The 22366-nt window shown below is 35.7% G+C and overlaps 1 protein-coding gene across 1 annotated transcript in view; it reads right to left on the reverse strand.

The window, feature by feature from the left end:
• MON2 (MON2 homolog, regulator of endosome-to-Golgi trafficking) overlaps positions 1 to 22366 on the reverse strand; it is a 144250-nt gene that overhangs the window by 61932 nt on the left and 59952 nt on the right. The window contains exons 13-25 of the mRNA XM_027854154.1: positions 22096 to 22177; positions 21370 to 21554; positions 20791 to 20903; positions 20361 to 20465; positions 19896 to 19976; positions 19740 to 19813; positions 19563 to 19653; positions 15105 to 15206; positions 13873 to 13983; positions 12311 to 12486; positions 9283 to 9445; positions 8021 to 8314; positions 5814 to 6012 (exon numbers count right to left, since the gene is read on the reverse strand). Of these exons, the coding sequence (XP_027709955.1) occupies positions 5814 to 6012; positions 8021 to 8314; positions 9283 to 9445; positions 12311 to 12486; positions 13873 to 13983; positions 15105 to 15206; positions 19563 to 19653; positions 19740 to 19813; positions 19896 to 19976; positions 20361 to 20465; positions 20791 to 20903; positions 21370 to 21554; positions 22096 to 22177 (1776 nt within the window). The remainder of the gene's footprint in view (positions 1 to 5813; positions 6013 to 8020; positions 8315 to 9282; positions 9446 to 12310; positions 12487 to 13872; positions 13984 to 15104; positions 15207 to 19562; positions 19654 to 19739; positions 19814 to 19895; positions 19977 to 20360; positions 20466 to 20790; positions 20904 to 21369; positions 21555 to 22095; positions 22178 to 22366) is intronic.

The following is a 22366-nucleotide window of genomic DNA, read 5'->3' on the forward strand; positions in this document are numbered from 1 at the left end:
GCTTTCAATAACCCAACTCACTATGATCAAAAGTGAACCTACTGAAGGATCAGTAGCTTGGCCACAGCATTTCAGAAGCAAAAGTCTGCCAGGTGCTGCAACCCAGAAGCTTGAGTGCTGCAAAGTTCTGAACTTCCAGTACAGGGGAAAATAGGTTCTAAACTACTGGTGCCAAGAAAAACAAGTGCTGAACTGCTGATGCCAGGCCAGAGAATTAAGGACAGAAGGAGTGGGACAAGTCACCAGGAACATGTGGGGACATGGTACATAAGGGGAGATGTGTAGCACTCAACCAAGCCCAAAGTAAAGAGCACAGCATCCAGCTGAAGCCAGTGCTGATGACCCAAAAGTCAGCTGGTGCAGAAATCTAGGCTGATAAACCATGTATTGCCCAGTGTGGCAAGAAGCTGAGACACTCTGAGATTCAGGAAACCACAATCGGAGTGGAGAGAGTAAGGAAGAAAGCAGGAGATAGGGGGAAGACCAAAAATACCAAAGATATTGATAGAATATCTTTGGATAGAAGAAGAGGAAGAAGAAAGCTCAAAGACCTTGAACATATACAGACAAATCAACAGGAAAAATAGTAACAACAGAAGGAGTTATGGCCTCTAGATCTAGTAAACAAGTTTAGACACTTATGCATAAATTCTGCAAAATAAAGTAAAATGATCCAACACTTGATGAGACAGAGGACTCTGGAATATGAGAAGAATGTAGATCCTCAACACACTGTTCCTAAGTGGTTTAAAAGAGAACAGAAATTATGAAAACAGAATTTATGTCCTGTATTACAAAAAGGAGATGAATAGAAAAACTTGAATCTGCAATGGTAAGCCTCACCAAAGAAACAAAAGAGAAAACAATAGATTGGGAATGCAAATACCCAGAGGGGAAGGACAAACTAGAAGAAGAAAAGCAAAAAAGAACATTAAAAGAAAATACACTCATTACATGAGCAAAGTATATAAATCCCACAGATAAGATGCATAGAGATAGCTGGAAGATCATAGGTCTCCCAAAACAACACAACGGGACTAAAAACCTTAATACCATAATAAAGGAAATCATTGAAGAGAACTGCCCAGAACTTCTAAACATAGAAAATGAAATTCCAATCTAAAGAATTCACAGATTATCTCCAGGAAAAAACAAACAAACAAACAAAAAAAACACCTCACCATCAGATTGTGAGCTCCTTGGATTATTTTTTGCCTTTCTTTGCATCCTCCGTGCTTTGTACAGTGTCTGGCACATAGCTAGCATTTAAATACTAGATGACTACTTCAAATGATTGCTGTGAGGATCAAATGAAATAATATTTGCAACTCATTTTGCAAACCTTAAAGTGCTAGCTATTAGTATGGGTTATGTAAGCACTTTCTTATGACTAATGCTTTCATACTTATGTGCAAAACCTGAACCAAGCCCACAGTAATAATATTTGTTTCCTACTACAGGTACACAAGGAGTTTTTCTCTATACATGTGGGGAAGCTTGAGTAGCTGCTCCTGAAAAGAAATGTTTTATACTGCTGGATTTGTTTTTCTTTTTTTTTTTTTTTTTAAGGCAATTGGGGTTAAATGACTTGCCTAGGGTCACACAGCTAGTAAGTGTCAAGTGTTTTGGTCTGAGGCCAGATTTGAACTCAGGTCTTCCTGACTTCAGGGCCGGTGCTCTATCCACTGTGCCACCTAGCTGCCCCTGGATTTTTTTTTTTTTTTTGCTTCATTCACCTTGTGAACCCAACATTTGCCCAATGACCAGATACAAGTAAGGGTACCGTCTATTACCACAGAATACAGCAAAGCTAATTGGCTTAGAATGGAATCAAAACTACGGATGTCATTGGTCCTTTGTTCTTAAAACAAACCAGAAAATCCCATCTCTCATGGCATACAGCACTTCTCTTAAAATAGTAAGAGAATAAAAACTCATTTAAAGGCTCACATTTCTCAATAGATAAAAAGAAGTAAGTTCTCCTCCTCCTTATTCTGTTACAATCAATCAAAAAATTATTTATTAAATATGGTCCTTATGCTACATATAGGTAGGCACTGGTCTCTGACTTCAAGGAGCTTATATTCTACTAGGGCAGAAAGGGGTTATTAATCTGGGCTCTATATTAGCTTGTTTTAAAAAATATATTTTGGTAACTATATTTCAATATAATTAGCTTCCTTTTCAATCCTAAGTATTTTTTTTTCATTTAAAAGCATTTATTCTGAGAAGGGTTCCACAGATTTCACCAGACTGCCAAACTGTTTCATGACACAAAAAAGGTTAAGAACCACTATACAAGGATAATGTGATTATAGATAAATATAGTATACATACCAAAACAATACACAGTGATGGGAGAGAATACAGTAACAACTGAAGGAGGAAGGAAAGAGCTCTCGAAGGAGGGAATACTTGAGCTAATCTTTCATCAATCTAGGGACTCCAAAAAGCAAAAATAAGAAGAGCAGAGCGAGCATGATAGGCTCTACGGAAGCAAAGAGCCTGAAAACAGAATGTTGTGTATGCGAAACATAACAATCTGGAGTGCAGAATGCATGAGGGGAAACATGATTACATGTGTAATCAACTTGGAAAAAGAAGTTGACATGATAGAAAGGATCTAGTCTTGGTGATTCTCCCTCCACAACACATTCCATCATCTTTCCAAGAGCACTGCCACTATCCTAGTTCAGGGCCTTATCAACTAAAGCCTGGATTACTGAAATAGTCTCCTAAATAGACTCCCACGTTCCAATCTCCAATTCTTTTTCCACACAAGTACCAAACTGATATTCTTAAGGTAAAGGTCTAACCATGTCACTTTCTGGGCAAGAAACTCCTGTAGCTTCATTTTGTCTCTACAGGGCAAATGCAAACTACTACTTGGCTTTTGGGGCTCTTTACAATCTTTTTTTTTTTTTTTGACACGCACACAGAATAGTCTTCTTAGGTTGAATTACTGCATTTATTCACTGCAATATAGTTCTACAGATTAATACTTAGCTAAGGTTTATTGTATTTTAAAAGGTTGCTCAGACCAACTTTGGGTCTACTTAAAAGAGAAAGGATTCAAATTTTACTACAAATATCTCAAGAGCCAATCACCACCTCCCCATATAAGTAGCCCTAACAGAACTGCAAATGGGTGAAATTTTTCCTATTTCAAGTGCAAGTTAAATATGAAACAGGAAAAATAGGTCTATAGGTTCCAGGGAGAGTATCTTTGTTTATACAAAAAGGGGGCTCTAGAATCCTGAGGAATCAACACATTCATGTCCTTCAACTAGAGGTTGTGAGCCCATAGGAATTATTTCTTCCTTTCTATCAATGGAAGGTTGATTATTGATCACTTGTAGGCTGCTGGGACCGCTGCAATTGGTGATTGCTTCTGAGATAAGATATTGATACTACTTTATTTCTGGAGAATTCTTGATTCAAAGAAATCCATTTTTCCGATGAGTTTCTGTCCCTACCTCCATTTTCAGGATCCATGCTGCTGACATCTGGGCCAGGTTAGGAAGTAGAAGATCCATGAGTAAACCAGCTACTGAATTTTTACATAAGAATGGGGTGTGCTACTTGGAATGGAATGGGCTGAAATAATCTATCTTCTTTCGTCACCTCTCCATTTTTCAATTTTAATTTACAGTCTGCCATTGCCACTGCCACACAACGGTATTTGATTCCTTCTGTGGTAAAGCCTTTGTGAACAGTAGATCTGGCATCTTTTAGCCCAGCCTGTTGCTCAAAATCTGATCTATTGACTGCTTTGTAATTACAGAGTTCATGACAGCTTTAGGCTTCACTATTGAGTCTCTGCTCAAATGGTCGCTGGAAGCTGAGAGGATGGTAAGAAAGTACAAATTAGCCTCTCCTTATTCAACTTTAGAAAGCTGCTGGCATTTTTAATTTGGGATAAGCAGCATTTTCCACAGACTGGACTACACATCAGAAGGAGTAGCCAATGGTATGGAATTCTTTAGGACATCATCATTATTGAATGCATGAGGTTGCATTATGATAGTGGCAGTAATATTTTGCACAGAAATCCCTAGCAGGCATGTCTGGCTTCCTGGATGACATGAAAAACTGTGATCCAGGTGTCTCTCTAGAGAAGATATCCAGAACTATGATTTCCATGGTAAAAGTCTAGGGAAGTTATGCATACACAACACAAAAAAATAAGCATTTTGCAGCTGATGTTGAACTAGGAAAGAATCCTAAAGAGATCCCATAAAAAGGACTACTAACTATAGAGCTCTGCTGACCCCCCAAGGCAAGGCAGAGCAGAGTGGTGGGAGAGAGGGAACTGTCCACAGCCTCAGGATCCAGTGCAGACATGAGAACTGAGACTCACCAGACGCCAAGAAACAACCAGATCAAGGCATAAGGCAATAAAAATGCTCCAATTTGCTTTTTCAGGCTAACTGCATATTACTCTGTGTTCAAGTCAATCTGGCTTTACCGCTCCTCATATATGACATTTCATCTCCCATCTCTATTCCTTTCCATTAGGTTATTCATCCCTGCATAAAATGCCTTCCCTCCTCACATCCACCTTGTAGAATCCCAGCTTCCTTCAAAACTCAGTTCAAGTACTACTTCCTAAGGTGGTACAAATTTGTACAAAAACTGATATATATATATATATATAAAAATATATATAAAATTATACCTATTTGTACAAAAACATTTATACCAACTCTTTTTTGTGGTGGCTAAGAACGGGAAATTGAAGGGATGTCCATCAATTGGGTAGCTGAACAAGCTGTGGTTTATAACTGTGATGGAATATTATTGTGCTATAAGAAAGGATAAGCAGGATGATTTCAGAAAAACCTGGACTTAGATGAACTGATGCAAAGTGAAGTGAGCAGAAGCAGAACACTGTACACAGCAACAACAATATTATACGATGTAGAACTGTGAATGACTCAGCTATTCTCAGCAATACAATGATCCAAGACAATCCCAAAGGACTCATGATGAAGCATGCTACCTGCCTCCAAAGAACTGATGTTGTCTGAATACAGAACTGAAGTGTACTATTTTTCACCTTTTTTCTATTTTTAAAAATTTTAATCTTCTTATATAAACTGAATAATATGGAAATGTTTTACATGATTATACATGTATAACATATCAAACTGCTTACCATCTTAGGGAAGGGGAGGGAAGGATATAATTTGGCACTCAAACTTTAAAAAAAAAAGTTAAAAATAGTTTGAACATGTAATGGGGGAAAAATGAAGTATCATAAAAAAATATAAATAAATACCACCCCCTATAAGAAACCTATCATGACCTCCAGTTGCTAGTGTTCTCCCCATGAAATTACTCTGCGTATATTTTTCATTTAATTTTTATATAAACATTATTTCCCCCCCAAATAACGTAAGCTCCTTATTGCATTTCATTTTCTACATACACATTATCCCCCCCCTCCAAAAAACATAAACTCTTTAAGTGAAGGGACTGTTTCTTCATTGTCTTGGTAACACCAGTGCTTTGAATTCCTTAAGTGCCAAATAAATGCTTGCCAAATGAATGAGCCAAACACCCACAATTTCACATAAGGCATTAATCAACTAAATAATATAATGACTTTTCCTTCTATTATGAATTGTCACAGAGTTTTTCTGCACTTATTATACATAACATTTTCAAAACATAAATGCTATGATTAAGTATTCTCAAAATAATATCCCATGTGATTCTAACTTTAAAAGTTAAGCAAAAAGTTACATGATTTGGTTTAATGTGCTTGTTGCTAAATGCAATCAATAGTTTTCAAATTTAAAATAATATACCTAAAGGTTGCAATAAATATCTTCTTGTATTGAAGATTCTTGCAACTCCAGCCAATGTTAATACCCATGTCTCAGCCCACTGTTTCTCTGCTGTGTCTCTTGAATGATGAATGAGTATGTTGCCACCGCCTGACTCAATTTTCTCTTTGTCAGCTGTGGTAGAAGCTTCTCGAACTCGGTCCAGTAGATGAAAGAGAACCTAGATTGTATACAAATGACATGTTATATATCAATTATAAATGATGGCAAAGTGGGGCAGCTAAGTGGTAGTACAGTGGATAGAGCACCAGTCCTGGAAACAGGAAAACCTAGGTTCAAATCCAGCCTCAGACACTTGACACCAGCTGTGCGACTCTGGGCTAGTCACTTAACCCCACTGCCTAGCCAAAAAAAATAAAAAAATAAATGATGGCAAAGTTAACTGAGGAAGTGCCACAGAAAAGTTATCATTTTATCTATGGCCAAAAGTAGTTCAGATCATAAATATAATAGCTTACTTTGTGACCTTTCCTCAAAATAACCCCTGAGAGGTAGTCTATTTCCATATTTCTGGTCTTCAACACACTTGTACTTTGGAAAAAAAATAACCTCCAGATAATTTCTCATTCCAGGTAAGACGAATTAGACATAATGCCATAACATGGATTTCACCAAAGAGACTTTCTCTCTTGGAACTGAAGGACTGGGAAATCTCTAGCCTACAAACCAAAACTTGCCAACAGCTTAATTTTTTCTAACTTATGGGACAAGTACTAAATGGCAGCTCTTAAAACACCATATGACTTTAAAAATCTTTAACTTACGTATTCTAAAAATCTATTAGATAAAATAGTTATGTCATGAAAACAAACTATTTTAATCTGTATGAATATTTATTGAATATGAAAATGTAACATGTTCCACTTGCCAAATCAGGAAGTTAATAAACTGAAAAGGAATGAGGGAGAATTACAAGAACCACTCCCTTCCCTCGAGATGCTGCCCTTGGCATTTTCACTGTCCCCTCTCTCTCCTTCCCTTCCACAGAGTGTTACCTAAAGAGCTGGACCTTCAAAGCCTACTTTCTCATCTCGCTCCAACCAGGGCCAGTGAGAGAGAGGGAACTTGGGTAAGAAGGTACTCCCTTGTGCTTGTTCTTCCCTTAATACCACTCCTTTATCAACAGCATTTATTCTCAAGGTCAACAATTTCAGCTTGACTATTTACTCTTGACTCTACTAGAAGATATGGGGTTGAGACAGAAAACAGTTATTCCTGAAGTCCAAAATTGAACATATCTTTCTATGGAAACATTGTTAGGGTGGAGATTAAGTTTTTTTGGAATGATAATTCTAACATATTAGTTGTTAAGTGTATTTCTGTGTGTTATCCAAATATATTATACACTGTTTATACGGGAAAATGTGTTCTTAAGCTAAAATATTTTAGAAAATAACATGTTAATTTGAGGATGTGTGCGTGTGTGTGTGTTTTCATCTGTTGTATTAACTGGGTTCAGTACAATTCAAATATTAAAACAAAATGAAAAACAGAGTGGTATAGTAGAGAGGACTGAAATTGGAAGCACAGAACAAGAGTTCAAATCCTGGGTTTGCTCCTTATGCAACTTCGGACACATACTGGGTTCAAATGAGGGGGTTGGACTAGATGATTTCTTACAGCTCAAGATCTATGAACTTATGAATAGTCCTTGCACTTAAGGAACTTACATTCTCATGTGGGGGGTGGGGGGTGGAATACTACTATGTTTTTTGCTTCTTAATTTTTTAAATGGATGAGTATTTTATATTTTTCTTCTTGAAAAAGAAAATTAAGGTTGTTTCTTTTAACTTATGTCACTGAATTTTTTTTTCCTTTTTGTCAGTGGCTCTTAATTTAAAAAAATTCACTACCACTATATTATCATCAATAATTACTTTTGTTTTGTAATCTCCCCTGTTGTCTTCCAGTATGTGGATCAGGAAAAAAAGGGACAAATAATCCAAAAGGAGGAAGGAATAAGATAGGAAATCAGAAAAACACTATGGTTTGATGTTTTAATATATTCTCTATCTATGAGATAAAAATAATTTCAAATTATTAGGGTGCTATTTTTTTTTATTTTGAAAGGGGAATGAGGAAGTTCCACTATCTTAAAATAACTTAAATTAGTATCACAAAAAGTCCTTTCCCATAGGAACTCCAGACCCCGAGCTCCTTTAGAATACCTTCCATATAACAGTGTGCCACGTTGAGTGCTGCAATAAGGTTCCATGTGCCCCAATGGTAGAAAAAAGAGTCTGCCCTGCACTTTTCCTGACAGCAGGCCGTGGATCCACACATAGTTCACCAAGTTTGGCATAAAGACACAACCACAAACAGTCGAATGGAGGCGCAGGGTGGAAGGGACGGTTTAATACTACTCCTTTCTCTTCTGCTTGCTTCTGCTGTGCTGCCTCTTCTCTGTTCAATTCTTTTTCAATAGTTTCACCTCTTTGGAAAAAATAATCTGAAATGTTCCACTATGAAATAAAACGGAAAAAATAACATTAGTTTATAAATATAACTCAGGTCTTTAGTATATAGTTAAGCTGTTTTGAAATTAATAAAACTACTTCAGAAATGTTTATCTTAAATAGGTTATGAGAGACGGCAGTGAAGCCAAACCCTAGAACATGCTAATTATATACCAATGAAACATGCAAGCTCTAAGAAAACTCTTTTAATATTCAGGTATAACTGACTTCCAATTCCGTAGATTTTTGCAGTTAGACTTATGTTAATACTATGATTTCTGATACATGATTTCACATATGGAAGATCAATTACTTAAAGATTTATATTGGACCAGCACTGCAAAAAGTTAATAAAGTGGGCCCAAAACCAAGTAGGAACAAAAGATTCTGCTAGATAGAATTTGGGAAATTACAGCGTATTTTCAAACATACCAAGCTAAATGAAGACACAAAAGTCAATCTCCTTAATACCAGTATTCTACTAGTGACCTCATAAGGTTATGAAACAGGGAATACCACTATCTTGGAAAACTTCCAAGTATTTAAATACACAAAAAAAGCAACGGAAATGTGGGTTGTGAAATTAAGTAGGATGCAGCTTTTTAACAATATTGATTATACAAGAAATAAAATAAAAGCCATTAATTAAGGCTATGTATATAACAAGTAAAAGACATAAACCAATCATATAGTAAACATAAGGAAAAATAGACAGACAACTGTGGGAAAAAGGGATGTAAAAAAGAATGATGCATTTAGAGTGAAAGCACCTTGGTTTAAATGTTGGTTCTGCTGTCTGTGTGACCTGAGGCAAACACTTAACTTCTATAGATCTCAGTTTCTTCATCTATAAATAAGAAATTAGGCTAATTTTCTGACTCTATACCTAATGCAGTCTTTATGGATGATTCACAATAATGAGTAACTTCTCAATTGTGATATTAATATAGTAAGGAAAGCAGCAAGAGACTTACCAGTAAACCTATTGATGTTAAGCTAATATTAAGCTCTTGATTATGAAGTCCAAAGCTACCTGCAACATCTACAACTATCTGCAGGCAGGTGCAAGGCATTGTTGGTAGAAAATCTGTCACAACCAACTGAAGACACTGGAATGCAGTTCTTATTAAAGACTCTCTGGGAATATGAGAAGTTAAGAAATATGGATTTGTAGGTACAAGTTGGCACATTTCACAACTATAACATTATTAATCACAACTAATTTCATATCTACAACATTTTAAAGAAATGTGATATTCATGAAAATACCTCTATTTTACGATAAAACAAATTATGATGAAATCATTCTTTCTCCATAAACTTATCTTCAAAACATATTTCCTAAACAATATTCAAGATGTTACAAATAAGTGTAATAATGCTTCAATATTTTTTGCAGACTTCAAATAACAGATAATTTATTTTGCTTTTGTTTAAAAAAAAAAAAGCAACTTTAAGAAAATGTTAGGATCCTACAGTAGTGCTTTTAATCAATGAGAGACAACATGCTACTACCATACTGTTTTCAGTAGTTTCCATCAGTTCTCTAAACAGTTAGGATTTTACATGAAAAGTATACTACAGATTAATAAGAAATAAGGCCCTCATACCACATTTGTTAAAATTTCCATTGCAATATGAAACCCTACTTTCAAGCTGAAGGAAGTTACAAAATTCCCAAATACAGAAAATACGTGGCATTTCTGAGAAGAGGGTGTGAAGGACAGAAGTTGTAGAGGTGGAAAAAGAAAACCTTCCACTTGGTTAGTGACAACAAAGGACAGATGAAATTATTAACTTGCAAAATGTTCTTAGTAAATTCTTTTTTGTAATTTCTTAATGTTATATGTGTATAGACTGCTGACTCACCTTATGCATAGGACAGTTGGGGGGTCATATCTCCAAACTCTGTGATAATCTAAACTACCATAGCTGGCTGAGTTCATCACAAAGTAAGATTATAATACATTGTTTCATAATTATCAGACTGTTTCATAATTGCCAACATAGAGCTTTTACTTAACAATGTCCAATAAATAATAAGATGGAATCAAGGGCACAAATAGAGGCGTTACTGTTGGCCAAGTGAGGAGTCTGGTCACTGTCCCTGATGACAGCAAAGGGGAAGTTGGCGAATGAATGATACTATGACGATCTGCAATATCTGCACAAGGAAGAGAGGGGTCTCACTATGGATGGTGTCAATTGCTTTCAGTTCAATCATGAAGTGAGGCTCTCTATTTTAGAGGCAGTTGGAGATATAGTTGTCTGGGGTATGTGTGTGTGTGGGGCAATAGTAAGGGCTAGTTGAGATTTAATAATAGATCTGTAGTGGACTTGGTCAGCATGATTGTATGACTTTCTCTATGCTACACTGAGTAGCAAGAAGGCACAGAAGAAGTCAGATAAGATTTAGAAAGGCATAAATATCAAATACACAATGGGAAAAGGCTATTTAAAAGGCTATTTAAAGTAAAAAAAATACTTTAAACTGGCTACTTAACTCTCAAAGATGAAGATTTTAAAGTGAAGATAGTAAAGCCATAGAGAATGGATCGATGGCCTAGTAAAGCAGGGATGGGTAGAGTGACAGGGCATTGTGGTAAGGAAAGGGAACCCGGAAAGATTACAATCAGATAGTAAGTGGGGATGTACCAGTCCTAGCTCTGACCCACTCAAAAGAACTGATCATTCCATCTTCAGCACAAGAACTTACACCTCAGAAATAAACAGACAGTACAAATAAGGGTATGATTTGCTTTTTGTTGATTGCCTGGACTTAAGAAAGTGATGAAGAAAATGTAACATAGATTAAATTTAAAGGTGTGACTTTTTTTTTCCTTTATGAGAGTCAGCTGTTTATTATTTACTAATACACTACTGTATATAGTAGAGTTATGGGTAGTATATGTGGAACATTTGTGTGAGATCTTAAAATCAAGAGTATGACCAACCCTATATGTGATTGAGCTGGACTGAAAGTCATTGGTGTTGAACACTGCTCAAATGGGGAAAATGTTTTTCAGACCAGTCTTGTAAACATTTTAAACGCCACCAAAATTGACGTGAAAAAGAGATCAAGGAGCTATAAGAAAGAGAGAGGGAAAGGTCCAATGCTCAGTTGATCCCTCTTTCACCAAAGAGTTTTACTTCTCACTTACTAATTTGTGGAAAAGTTCACTTCATTTTATTTGAGAATTTGCTACTGGGGAGCTGGGCTCTCTAATCAGCTTCATATATAGGTTCTACAGAATGGGAATATAATTAAATTCATGAAGCGCCTACCATGTGCAAGTCACCTTGGAGGCACAGGGAACACAAAGAAAAAAATGAAACGTAGTTCCTGTCTTTAAGGATTTTACATTCTACTCAGAATTTTTGCTGGTGATTTTGCAAAATGTTCATTTAGACAAAATTCCATTATAACATAATTTGGATGTCCTATGGAACATATGTTTATCAAACTGTATTGGGGTAAAATTAATTTACAAATAAGAATTGCTAAGTAAAAAAGTAACATGAAGATAAGACAGGGTGAAAGAAATAACGACCCATTCCCCCCCTTAAATAAAGGGAAAGTAAGGAAGTCCATGTAGTGACAGGAGAGAACAGGACTTGGGAAATGCCTGATTTAAGCAAAGTTCCAGGCTCTACCTTTCCTTAACCACATAAAAATGAGCAACACACACTATGAAAATAAATTCTAGCCCTGACAACAAAAATCTACCAAATCAAGCACAAAATAAATTTGAAAAGTGGAGCACCACTATGTTTCACTAATTAAAGACACTATTGCTAAATATAAATAGCAAAGCATTATTTTTTTTTAAATTAGACCTTATGATGCTTCTTGAAATTAAAAATGCTCCATTGACAGTGAGACTAAACGAGAGACTTAAAATTATCTTTTGACAGATTCAAGGCAGGAAACCATACTCATGCTCAATTTAATGAACAAGTAATATTTATATTAACTTTTAGATGTTTACTTCAACTACTTACCCTTGATCATTTCTGATTGCTCCCATAACCCCAAGCACTAATGGCCATCCAGGCCCAAGACTGTCTCCCTGACTCTGCAGAATCTGTAATACACATTCCAACTGCTTGAGTCTTATGTCAGGGTGGATAATACTGGATAACTCCTTCAAGGGATTCAATAAAAGCAACTGTAACCTCTAAAAGGAAAAAAAAATTAGCAAAAGAAACCAAAGGGGTATTTTTTTTAAAATATGAAAAAAAAAGACTAACATGGTAAACAGATATTTAAAAAAAAAAAAGAAAAATTCCACACATATTTACATAAAGTAGTAAATTATATGAATAACAATAGGTTCCCTTGACCCAGAATGTCTGCATAAGAGAACATTCTGGTCAATAATCTAAAGAAAACTTCCATATAAAGATCACTAATTATGTACTGCCCTAATTTTTCCTTTGTACTTGGCCATTCTTACATTTGTATTATGGTAATTTTTGTACCTCTCTTTCCTTCCTCCCCTATGAGATGGTAAGCTCTGTGTTAGAACTATCTTTGGGTCTCTACAATGTAACTTACACAAATGTGCATTAAAAAAGAATGATAAACATTTTTTAAAACCTGCTACAAAACTATATTAAAATAAATACTAATTAACATAAGAAAAATCTTTTGTAATTCAGATAGCACTTTAATACCTTTCAGTGTTTTAGAACAATCAATATGAACATCAATTTATATCTATAAATATATTTTAAAATCTCTATCAATGGAAAAAGCGTAGACTGATTTTATTCCGACGCTGTTACTCGAAGATGCTTTTTTGAATAAAACTCTAATATTAATGAGTCATTTGTTTCTTTCCAAAAGAAGAAGAAACCAGGAAAAAATGGTGGTTATTTAAAATTTTCTACTTCACAAGATCAGAAATTTTAGCCTGGAAAGTAGATGGGGAGGTCAACTGTGCACTGGACTTGAAGTCAGCAAAACCTAGGTTCAAATACCACTTATATGACACTGAGCATTAGACAAATAAACAGACAGACAGATACAGAGATCTATATAATATTGGGGAGAAAGAAGAAAACAGCCTATTCTCAAAATCATTCCTTACTTATGTTTTTGGGTGTGTGTATGCGTGTGTGTGTGTGTGTGTGTGTGTGTGTGTATGTATACACAATAAATACACATACACACATAAATAAAATGCTATATGCTAGAAAGTAATTTAGAGAAATAAATTACATACTGCCACATTTTTTAAAAGATCTTATTATTACTAGAAAAAGGTGACCAAACTAGATGGCAACACCTACTAATATCTTTGACTACTTTCTTATCTCTTTTAAATTTTTAAGAGGAAAAAAACCTTACACATATGTTGTTTGATGAAGTTATAAGAAGAAAACAAGCAGGCTTTTACAAATGATATTTTAGAGTAGATGATATCTCTACTACATATACCAGATAAAGCACTTCAGAAGAAGGATTTCGTATCTTGAATTTTACCCATTTTCTGAACTGATAAAATAATTATAACTGGAACAAGGTCATCCTTTACTTCACATTTGTCTCCCCAAATTACCTGATTTTGTGAAAGTGGTGGATCATGGTTAAATGTTAAGCCTGCTTTAATAAGTGAAGTTAAGGCTTCTGCTCCCCATTCTCTCATTCGGGAGTTTGGATGCTGACAAACCTGAAGATATAATACATTAAAATTCAAACATCCATCTTCTGAACTATTAATAAAAACATGTCCATTCAAAATCAAAAGTTAATCTATGAAAAAATCATTTTACATATCCTGGCAAGTCACATTTTTAAAACTATAGTCCAATGATCTTAAATGAGGTAGGAAAAGAAAATTAAGCAAAAATTCTGACAATAAGCTTATTAATAATAAATTTAAAAAATACATATACCTATAGGTAAACTTACCTTCTGTACAAGAGGACAAGAGGAAGCAATAGAAAGAAAGAGACAGGAGGAAAAAAGATGAAAACTAAGACAAAAGTCGCTGGAAAAAATATAGGATTAAATCAGAGAAAATCAACATGAAATCTGAATAAGCTACTAAAATCCATTCTACTTTCAAAATAAACTTGTATAGGGAAAATGTGTTCTTCATAATATGCTCTCAGTAAGTTCTGTAAAAATTTACACTTAAAATCCAGTAAATTCTATCTCCAGTCATCCTTTTTTAATAGATATCTTCCTTTGAAAAATGTATGCAGAAACTGAGTAATTAGGATTTCTTATGATAAAATTCATTAAAAAAAAAGTAATTCTAATTAATGTCTCTAATGTCTCAGGTCTTCTAACTCTAAGTTCAAAACTCTATGCATTCATTCAATTGTGTAACTGCTTTGCTTGTAGCAACAAGAACCCAAGACAGGGAAAAAAAATAATCAAATGTTAACATTGTGTTTTCAAGATGGCTACTCTTGCATATAACAGACAGCTAGGTGGCACAGTAGATAGAGTGCTGGGCTTAGAGTCAGAAAGAGCAGAGTTCAAATCCAGCCTCAGACACTTACTAGCTGTGACCCTGAGCAAATCACTTAACCCTGTCTGCCTCAGTTCCTCATCTGTAAAATGAGCTGAAGAGGGAAATGGCAAACCATTCCAATATCTTTCCCAAGAAAACCCCAAACAAAGAGTTGGACACAATGGAAAAATGACTAAACGATAAAAATATTCTTACATATTAGATAGCAATTGAGGGGATGTGTTTCTTTATTTTAGTGACAGAGGAAAAAAGGTCTCTCAAAATTCTTTATCAAAAACAGAACAGTATATCTTAGGGAAACAGGTTACCTCAAGAAGATGGCCAGTTAAAGGTCTCCATAAAATTTCTATTCTGTGCATGTTAACAAGTCCTGTTTCTAGTAACTTGGCAACTGCAAAAAGAGATGGTTCCTAGGTAGAAAAAATGAGTTACATTTTGATACTGCAAAGAAAATCTTTAGTACTTAGAACTGTCATTAACATCAAACTACACAAGGTACAAAAGGTTACCAAGCAATTTAAAACAGTGAAATTCAATAAGCATTTATTAAGCACCTGATATGAGCCAGGAACTATGCTCATGTATACAGTTAAGGAAAAAAAAAAAAAAAACCAACTCATGGTTATCTGGAGAATACCAGTCTTCTGGTATCTTTGAACAATGAAAAGGCTACAAATCTCAAAGTAGGTTTAAAAGGGAGGAGTGGGGGGTGAGGGAAGATGGGTAGTGGCCAAGCAGCACCTTTCAATAATGAAGTAGCCAAGGAAGAGAGAAGTATCACTCCCAACATGTTTTGATTGGTCATTTCTCAAAAGGAAAGTAGTGCTGTGAATGACCATGGCTATTGAGTATGTTTTCCTCCTTTTTATTTCATAAAAAGCCAAAAGTACACAAAAAGCAACAGAAATGTGAAATGGAAGGGCAAGGAGAAGAGAAGGGGGAAGAGAATGGTAGCGATTACAAGGTAAAGCAGCACAGAATGAGTAGCAACCACACTGACAACAGGAGAAATAAGAAGAGGCAAGAAAAGGCCATCTGACTCCAGAGGTGCCTAAGGACAGCACTGGTGGCTTGTCAGCCAGTATTCACAAAAGTAGGCATCACTGTATTTTGAGTAAGAAGAAACCATAGAGATCATATCCACTAATTTGACAAATAAAGTAACCTAAGCCCTCAGGTAAATGACTTACCATCAATCTTGCAGACACTAAGGCTGAGTCAGGATTTAAAACTAAGCTTCTGCTTCCAAAGCAAGTGGCACTTGACAAACTAGCCACAATAGGTAATGAGTATCATTATCTCATAACATAACCCCATCTCTTCCTGTGCCTTCCTTCTCTTACACCTTCTCCTGCTCATGCATACCTCTGATTGCTCCTTCCTTCAGTATTCTCCCAAGCCATCAACCTCGCTTTAACTTTTCATCCCTTCCCTATCTCAACCATCTAGGCAACTAGCTCATCTCTACATCATCATCTGCTCTAGAAGCCCCTTCCTCCTCCCCACCTCCTTCGATGTTTACATCTTGCCAAACCCCAACCCTCTATTAATCCCACCAGCTGCCATCTCAGTTCCTATTATTAGAGGCTGCTAGTAAGGTGGCCCAGGGAACAGAGTGCTGGGCCTAGAATCAGGAAGATAAGTTCAAATCAGACCTCAGACAGGTATTAGCTGAGTGATCCTGGGCAAGTCACTTAACCTCTGCCTCAGTTTCCTCAACTGTTAAAAAAAAGGGAGATAATAGCACCTACCTCACAGTGTGGCTGTGAAGATTAAATGAGGTAACATTTGTAAAGCCCAGTGCCTGGTACATAACTGGCACTTAATAAATGCTTTTTTCCTTTTCTACTCACATGCTGCTAAAGAGAACTACAGGAAATTATACAACTGAGTCAACTAAAAATTTAGGTTATTTAATCTCAGCTGGGTCCTCACCACAGTAAGGTAATCCTTTCCCTCCTCCCTGACTCCCTATCCTACTAACTAGAGGCTATTCCAAACCTCTTTTCAAGCCCCCCATTCCCAACCCATCTCCCCATTTCCTCTCAGCTAAGGACCACACCTCATTCTTTGCTGAGAAAATATAATAACTAGCTAGAGTTTATATAGAATTTTAAGGTTTGCAAAGCATATGACAAATATTCTCTTATTTTATCCTCAGGCCCTGGGGAGGCAGGTGCTATTATGATCTCCATTTTACAGATGAGGAACATGAGACAGAGTAGTTAAGTAACTTGCCCAGGGTCAACAAGCTAGTAAGTGTTTGAGGTAGGTTTGAACTCATGTCTTCCTGACTCCAAGCCCAGCACTCTATCCATTGCACCATCTACTCACCCAACTGAAGAAGAAATCATTTGTTGTGAGCTCCCTTTTCCCCACATCTCAGCAACTCATGATATCAACCCTCATTCTTCCTCCTTCACTCTAGTACTTGATGATAGGGAACTTTTTTCTTTGCGAAGTCCAACCCCTCTATAAGCACACTTGATCTCATCTCCTCTAAAAACTTGTTCCCACAATTATCTTCTCCCTTTAATCTTCCTGCCTATCAAATGGTTACTTTCTTCAAATATCTTTCCCCCAAATTTTCCTGTGCTTAAGAAATCCTCATATGATCCTACCATCCACCAAAGCCACCGTCCTACATCTCTCTTCCCTTTCACAGCCAAACTTCCTTAAAAAGCTGTCTATTCTCACTGCCTCTAGTTTCTCCTTACTTGGTTCATGACTTCACCACTCAAATGAAACTGCTCTCTCTAAAGTTACTAGTGATCTGAAGGTTTTTCTCAATCTTCATCCTTAACCTCTCTGCGGGATTTGAAATAGTTAATTAAGCACCCTCTCTTTCTGCAAACTCTCCTCTCTGGGCATTGATGAGATTGCTTTCTTCTTGGTTTTGCTCCTACCTCTATGACGACTACATCTCCATCCCTTTGTTTTTTGATCATCCGTATTATGACCCTTTCCTAGGGTCATCCCCAACACTCTGCTCTGGTCCTCTCTATTCTCTTTCTATATTCTTTCACTCAGTAACTTCAGCAGTTCCCATTTCTATGCAGACTAGTTTCAAATCTAGTATAGCCCCAGTCTTTCTCCTAAACTCCAATCACACTTCTGCAGCTACTTACTGACTCTTCAACTGGATGCCCTGTAAGTCATCTCAAACTCAAACGTGTACAAAATATAATTCATTCTCTTTCCCTCAAACCACTTCGACTTCTCATCCCCAAACTTCCCTATTTCTCCCAAGAGCATCACTATCCTTCAAGTCATCCAGGTTTCCAACATAGGCATTGTCCTTAACTCCTCACTCTCCTTTACCCCTCAGATTACGTATCTAATAAGTCAGCAAATCATGTCATTTCTATCACAATTTTCACCTTCATCCCTTTCTCTCTATTCATATCACCAAACACATATTACCACTCTAGCTCAGAATGTCATCATGACTCACCTGAACTACTGCAGTAGCTTCTAATTGGTTTCCCTACACATCACTGCCAAAATTATTTTTCTAAAGTTCAGGAATGACCACAGCACACCATTACTCAAACTCCAACGGTTCTCTTTTCCCACTAGGATCTAATATAAACTCTTTTGTTTAGCGTTTAAAGCCCTTCACAATCTAGCTCCAATCTACCTTTCACCCTTTTCAAACATTACTCTCCTTCAAGGACTCTCCAATCCTGTCAGATTGGCCTGCTAGCTGGTCCTCTTATATAACCTGCCGCTCCTAGGTCTGGGACTCTCCCTTGGCTGTTCTCCTCACCTGAACTACATTGAATTATATTTTCTCCTCAGTTTCTTAGCATTCCTTTATTACAACAAAACTCTTCTCAATCCCCCAAAACAATGCTGTGACTTTAACAATATAAAGGTAAAGAACAAGCAAAAAACAACAGACACGAAGGCTGCAAAATTACAAAGAACAAACATGGCCCGAAAGAAGAGATTTAAGAAGGCAGCTCTCCCTCTCTCCTCCTTCTTTACAGGGCAGGAAGGTATTGAACAGTGCATATTTCCAGATTTTTTCCACATATTGATCAGTTTCGCTGATTTTTTTGCCTTAAATTTTTTTTTTTTTTGTTATATAGGATGACTAGAGAGAGCAGGGTAGAGAATAAGGCAATATAAAAACAAAAGTTATTAAAGAAAAACTTTTTAAAAAAAAAATTTTGCTCAAGCTACACCTTTTAAATGAAGCTTTTCCCAATTCCCACTGCTCCTGTTGCCACCCAGTACCTATAAAGAAATTTACCTTGCATTTATTTTATATATTTTAAAAAATATATTTGTTTACATTCTGGCTGCACCTTGATTAACTAGAAGTGCTGTGAAGAAAGGGACAGTTTCATTCTTGTGCTTATATATTCAGAACCTAACACTATTGCTGGCACAGGGTAGAAGCTTCATACATACTTGTTTATTTATCTCATTTGAGCTTTACAACAATCCTGAGATGTACAACAGGTATTCTTGTATTTCTGTACATGAGTGACCTGACATTCAGAGGTGAAGTGGATTGCCAGTGATCTGAGAGTTAGCTAGTGTCAAAAGTCAAAAGTCCAAAAATGGTCCTTCTGACTTTAAGTCAAGCATACTATATTCACTACAATGCTGCCTCTCTGACATACAAAACATGTACCACAGTTGACCAAAAGATTAGTTTTAATCCTGCCCCCTAAAAACTAGATCCTAAAGGAGCTCCACTCTATTTTTTACTGAGCAATCTGTAATATTTAAGATATAAAGGTAAAATGTTGTACCTTATTATTTCCATAGGCCATATCCATTGCTTCTAAAGATAAGGAGCAAAGGGCATTTATTAAATGATGTAATGATACATCATCAAGATACCTAAAAAAATTTAAAAAAATTGTTAAGACATTTGATCTATAAAATGTAGCTGAAGTTAATTGTTCTATGAAAAAGTTATTTCTTACTGTGAGCTTTCAAACAATCTTGAAAGTATGTTGGAAATTACAGGCAAATCAGTCATAACTGCTGTAGTTAGAACCTAAGAAAAAGATAAAATTAAATGTGACACAAAAAAGTTCTGAGCAGTTATTCAATCAAGAATAACGATGATTCATGCTTACTGTACTGGGTCCTTCCACAGCTCTCCCAGGTTTTAAGGCACCCCCACTACCAGGTTTCAGTCCCAGAATCCACACAAGATGCTGTAATGGAGAAAGAAAGGGACATTTCAAACTAATGCAAGTAAAAATAAAAGTTTTTAAATGATAGCAATACACAAAGTATATCGGTGGCACCACTACTGACATCATTAAATGTTTACCCTAAAGGCTAGGTGATGATACTGCCATCACATTCATTAGAATAAGGCCATTAAGAGTGACATTCTAGCACACCATTCCTCTCATTCTCTACTCTGTGTTCTCTCTCATTCTTCAGTTCCTTTCTTTTGTCCTGTCTTCTACTGTCTATGCACGAGGAAGAAAGCACAGGGTGACATTGGCTCACAGATCCTGCCTGGTTCCGAGAGTAGTCCTAACTGCTGTATATGAAACCAGCCCCCTCTGGTCCAGATTTTGAAACCATACCTGCAGAGTTGCTAAGACAAGTTGCCAAGATGTCCCAAGAACAGCTCCATGGCAGTGCGCCAAGTTAAGTAAAGTCCTCATACACTGGATATTTTTTGAAGTCAGCTAAACATTTAAAAAGAAAAGAAAATGTTACATATTTTTTATTTAAGGGTAGAAAAAAGTAACAATATTCATATTAAAAAAAAATAAACAAGTGGTTTGGACAACTTTAAATACAATGAAGAATTATATTAAAGTCAAGTTCCTCAAATCACAAACTACTCTCATGCAAGAAATTAGATCATATACGCGAATTGTATAGTTCACCATCTCCCTATATAAATTACTTAGGCTAAAAAAGGTAAAATTTTAATATATGTCCAGAGAAAATTCAAAAGATTTCCTTGTTAATGTGCTAGCCACGAATAAGTAAGGGCATCTCCTTTACCATTACTGTCCCCTGAGGCTGGACTGCTAGAGGCTGACCAACTGCTACAACTTGCTGATGAGACTCACTTGATGGGCTGATCATCTGAACATTCTGTCCCTGAATGGAATATGCTGGGAACAAAGGAAAGATCTAATAATTAAAATATACAGAATGTTTATCTAAAAATCAGTTTTTAAAAATATCAAATTATAAGCATAATTGCATTTATTATTGTACAATGTGGAGTAAGGAAATTATATACATTTTAAAGACTGTAAAAAAGTTAATAAATGATAAAGAGAAAAAAAATTTCCTATACTACTGAAAATGCGGGTAGATATTTTCAAGAAGAAAACAAAGTTAAAGGATGAACTTTTCAAGTGATGGAGTCCTAAGTAGTTTAGTTAATATTTTTAGTCAGAAAACTATCACACTGAGATATATATCATGTTAGAATGACAGATGGGTATATGCAAAACAAAAATATTTTTAGATAAGTCAGTTTTATTCAAATTAATGTGATAACAAAATGTTATCACTGTATTAGTTTCTGATACAAATAGAGGAATAAAATGGAAACTAAATTTCAAGTCTTACATTTGCTAGAAAGTGTAGCTGCAGTTGTCGTGTTCAATACTGTAAGAGCATAATGCGGAGGCAAGGAGCCTTTGCAAATGGCAGTAATAAAAGCGTCTCTTGAAGTTACAAGGCCTAGTCTCCCACAGAGAGCAGCCATTGTCAGCTCAGCTTTTAAAATATTTTCAGTGGCAGCTTCATCTGTGCTGGAGAGAGAATAAGCTATTTAGGACTTCCTGACTAATTGGTGAAAAAGATAGTAAGACGCAGCCCCCCAAAATTCTAAAAAAAAAAAAAAATTTTGGTATACAAAATATTTTCAAAATCCAAATAATTGGAAAGCAATCTTAATTTATTCATATAACTCTTGGAATATTGAATTTATTATTATAGTATTCTACAAATATGAGTAACAGTATAAGCAATACACAGATCATATGTAAATATAAAATTAAACTTTTTAAGGATTAAAAAAGATTTAGAAAATACTTTTCCAAAGAGGCAATTTTATAGCCTTTTAAATATATTAATAAAAGTTAGGTTGATGGTATGTGCTTAATTAATCTTGCAATCTCATTAAAAAGTTAATAATGAGCTAGAACTAGGCCTTTTTTGTTATTAATATTTTGTTTTCTACTAAGCAAGTAAAAAAGCATGGCAATCATTACTTTTCATTATAAGGCAATAGTTCTAAAGCAATCATTACTAATACAAACTATAAAGCAAAGAAGTACAAACACTGAATACCTGGCATCAAGAAGAAGTGACAATGCAGCAAGAAGGCCACACCAGCAGGCATTCACCATTTCTTCCCACACAGCTCTGCTAACTTAAAGGAAAAAAGATCTCACAGTACTTACTAGATAGTAAAAATGTTAAATGTTTCACCAACAATTCAATTTTGAAAAAAACATTTCGTTCTTTGAAAATATGGCTGAATTATCTTTAAACACTGACAGTGACATAGTTAATTTCAAACAAGTGATTCTTAAGCCTAGCTGTTTTTTAAGTGATTTGG

Source organism: Vombatus ursinus, unplaced genomic scaffold (assembly GCF_900497805.2).
Source record: "Vombatus ursinus unplaced genomic scaffold, bare-nosed wombat genome assembly UNPS02010320.1, whole genome shotgun sequence".
Taxonomy (NCBI): domain Eukaryota; kingdom Metazoa; phylum Chordata; class Mammalia; order Diprotodontia; family Vombatidae; genus Vombatus; species Vombatus ursinus.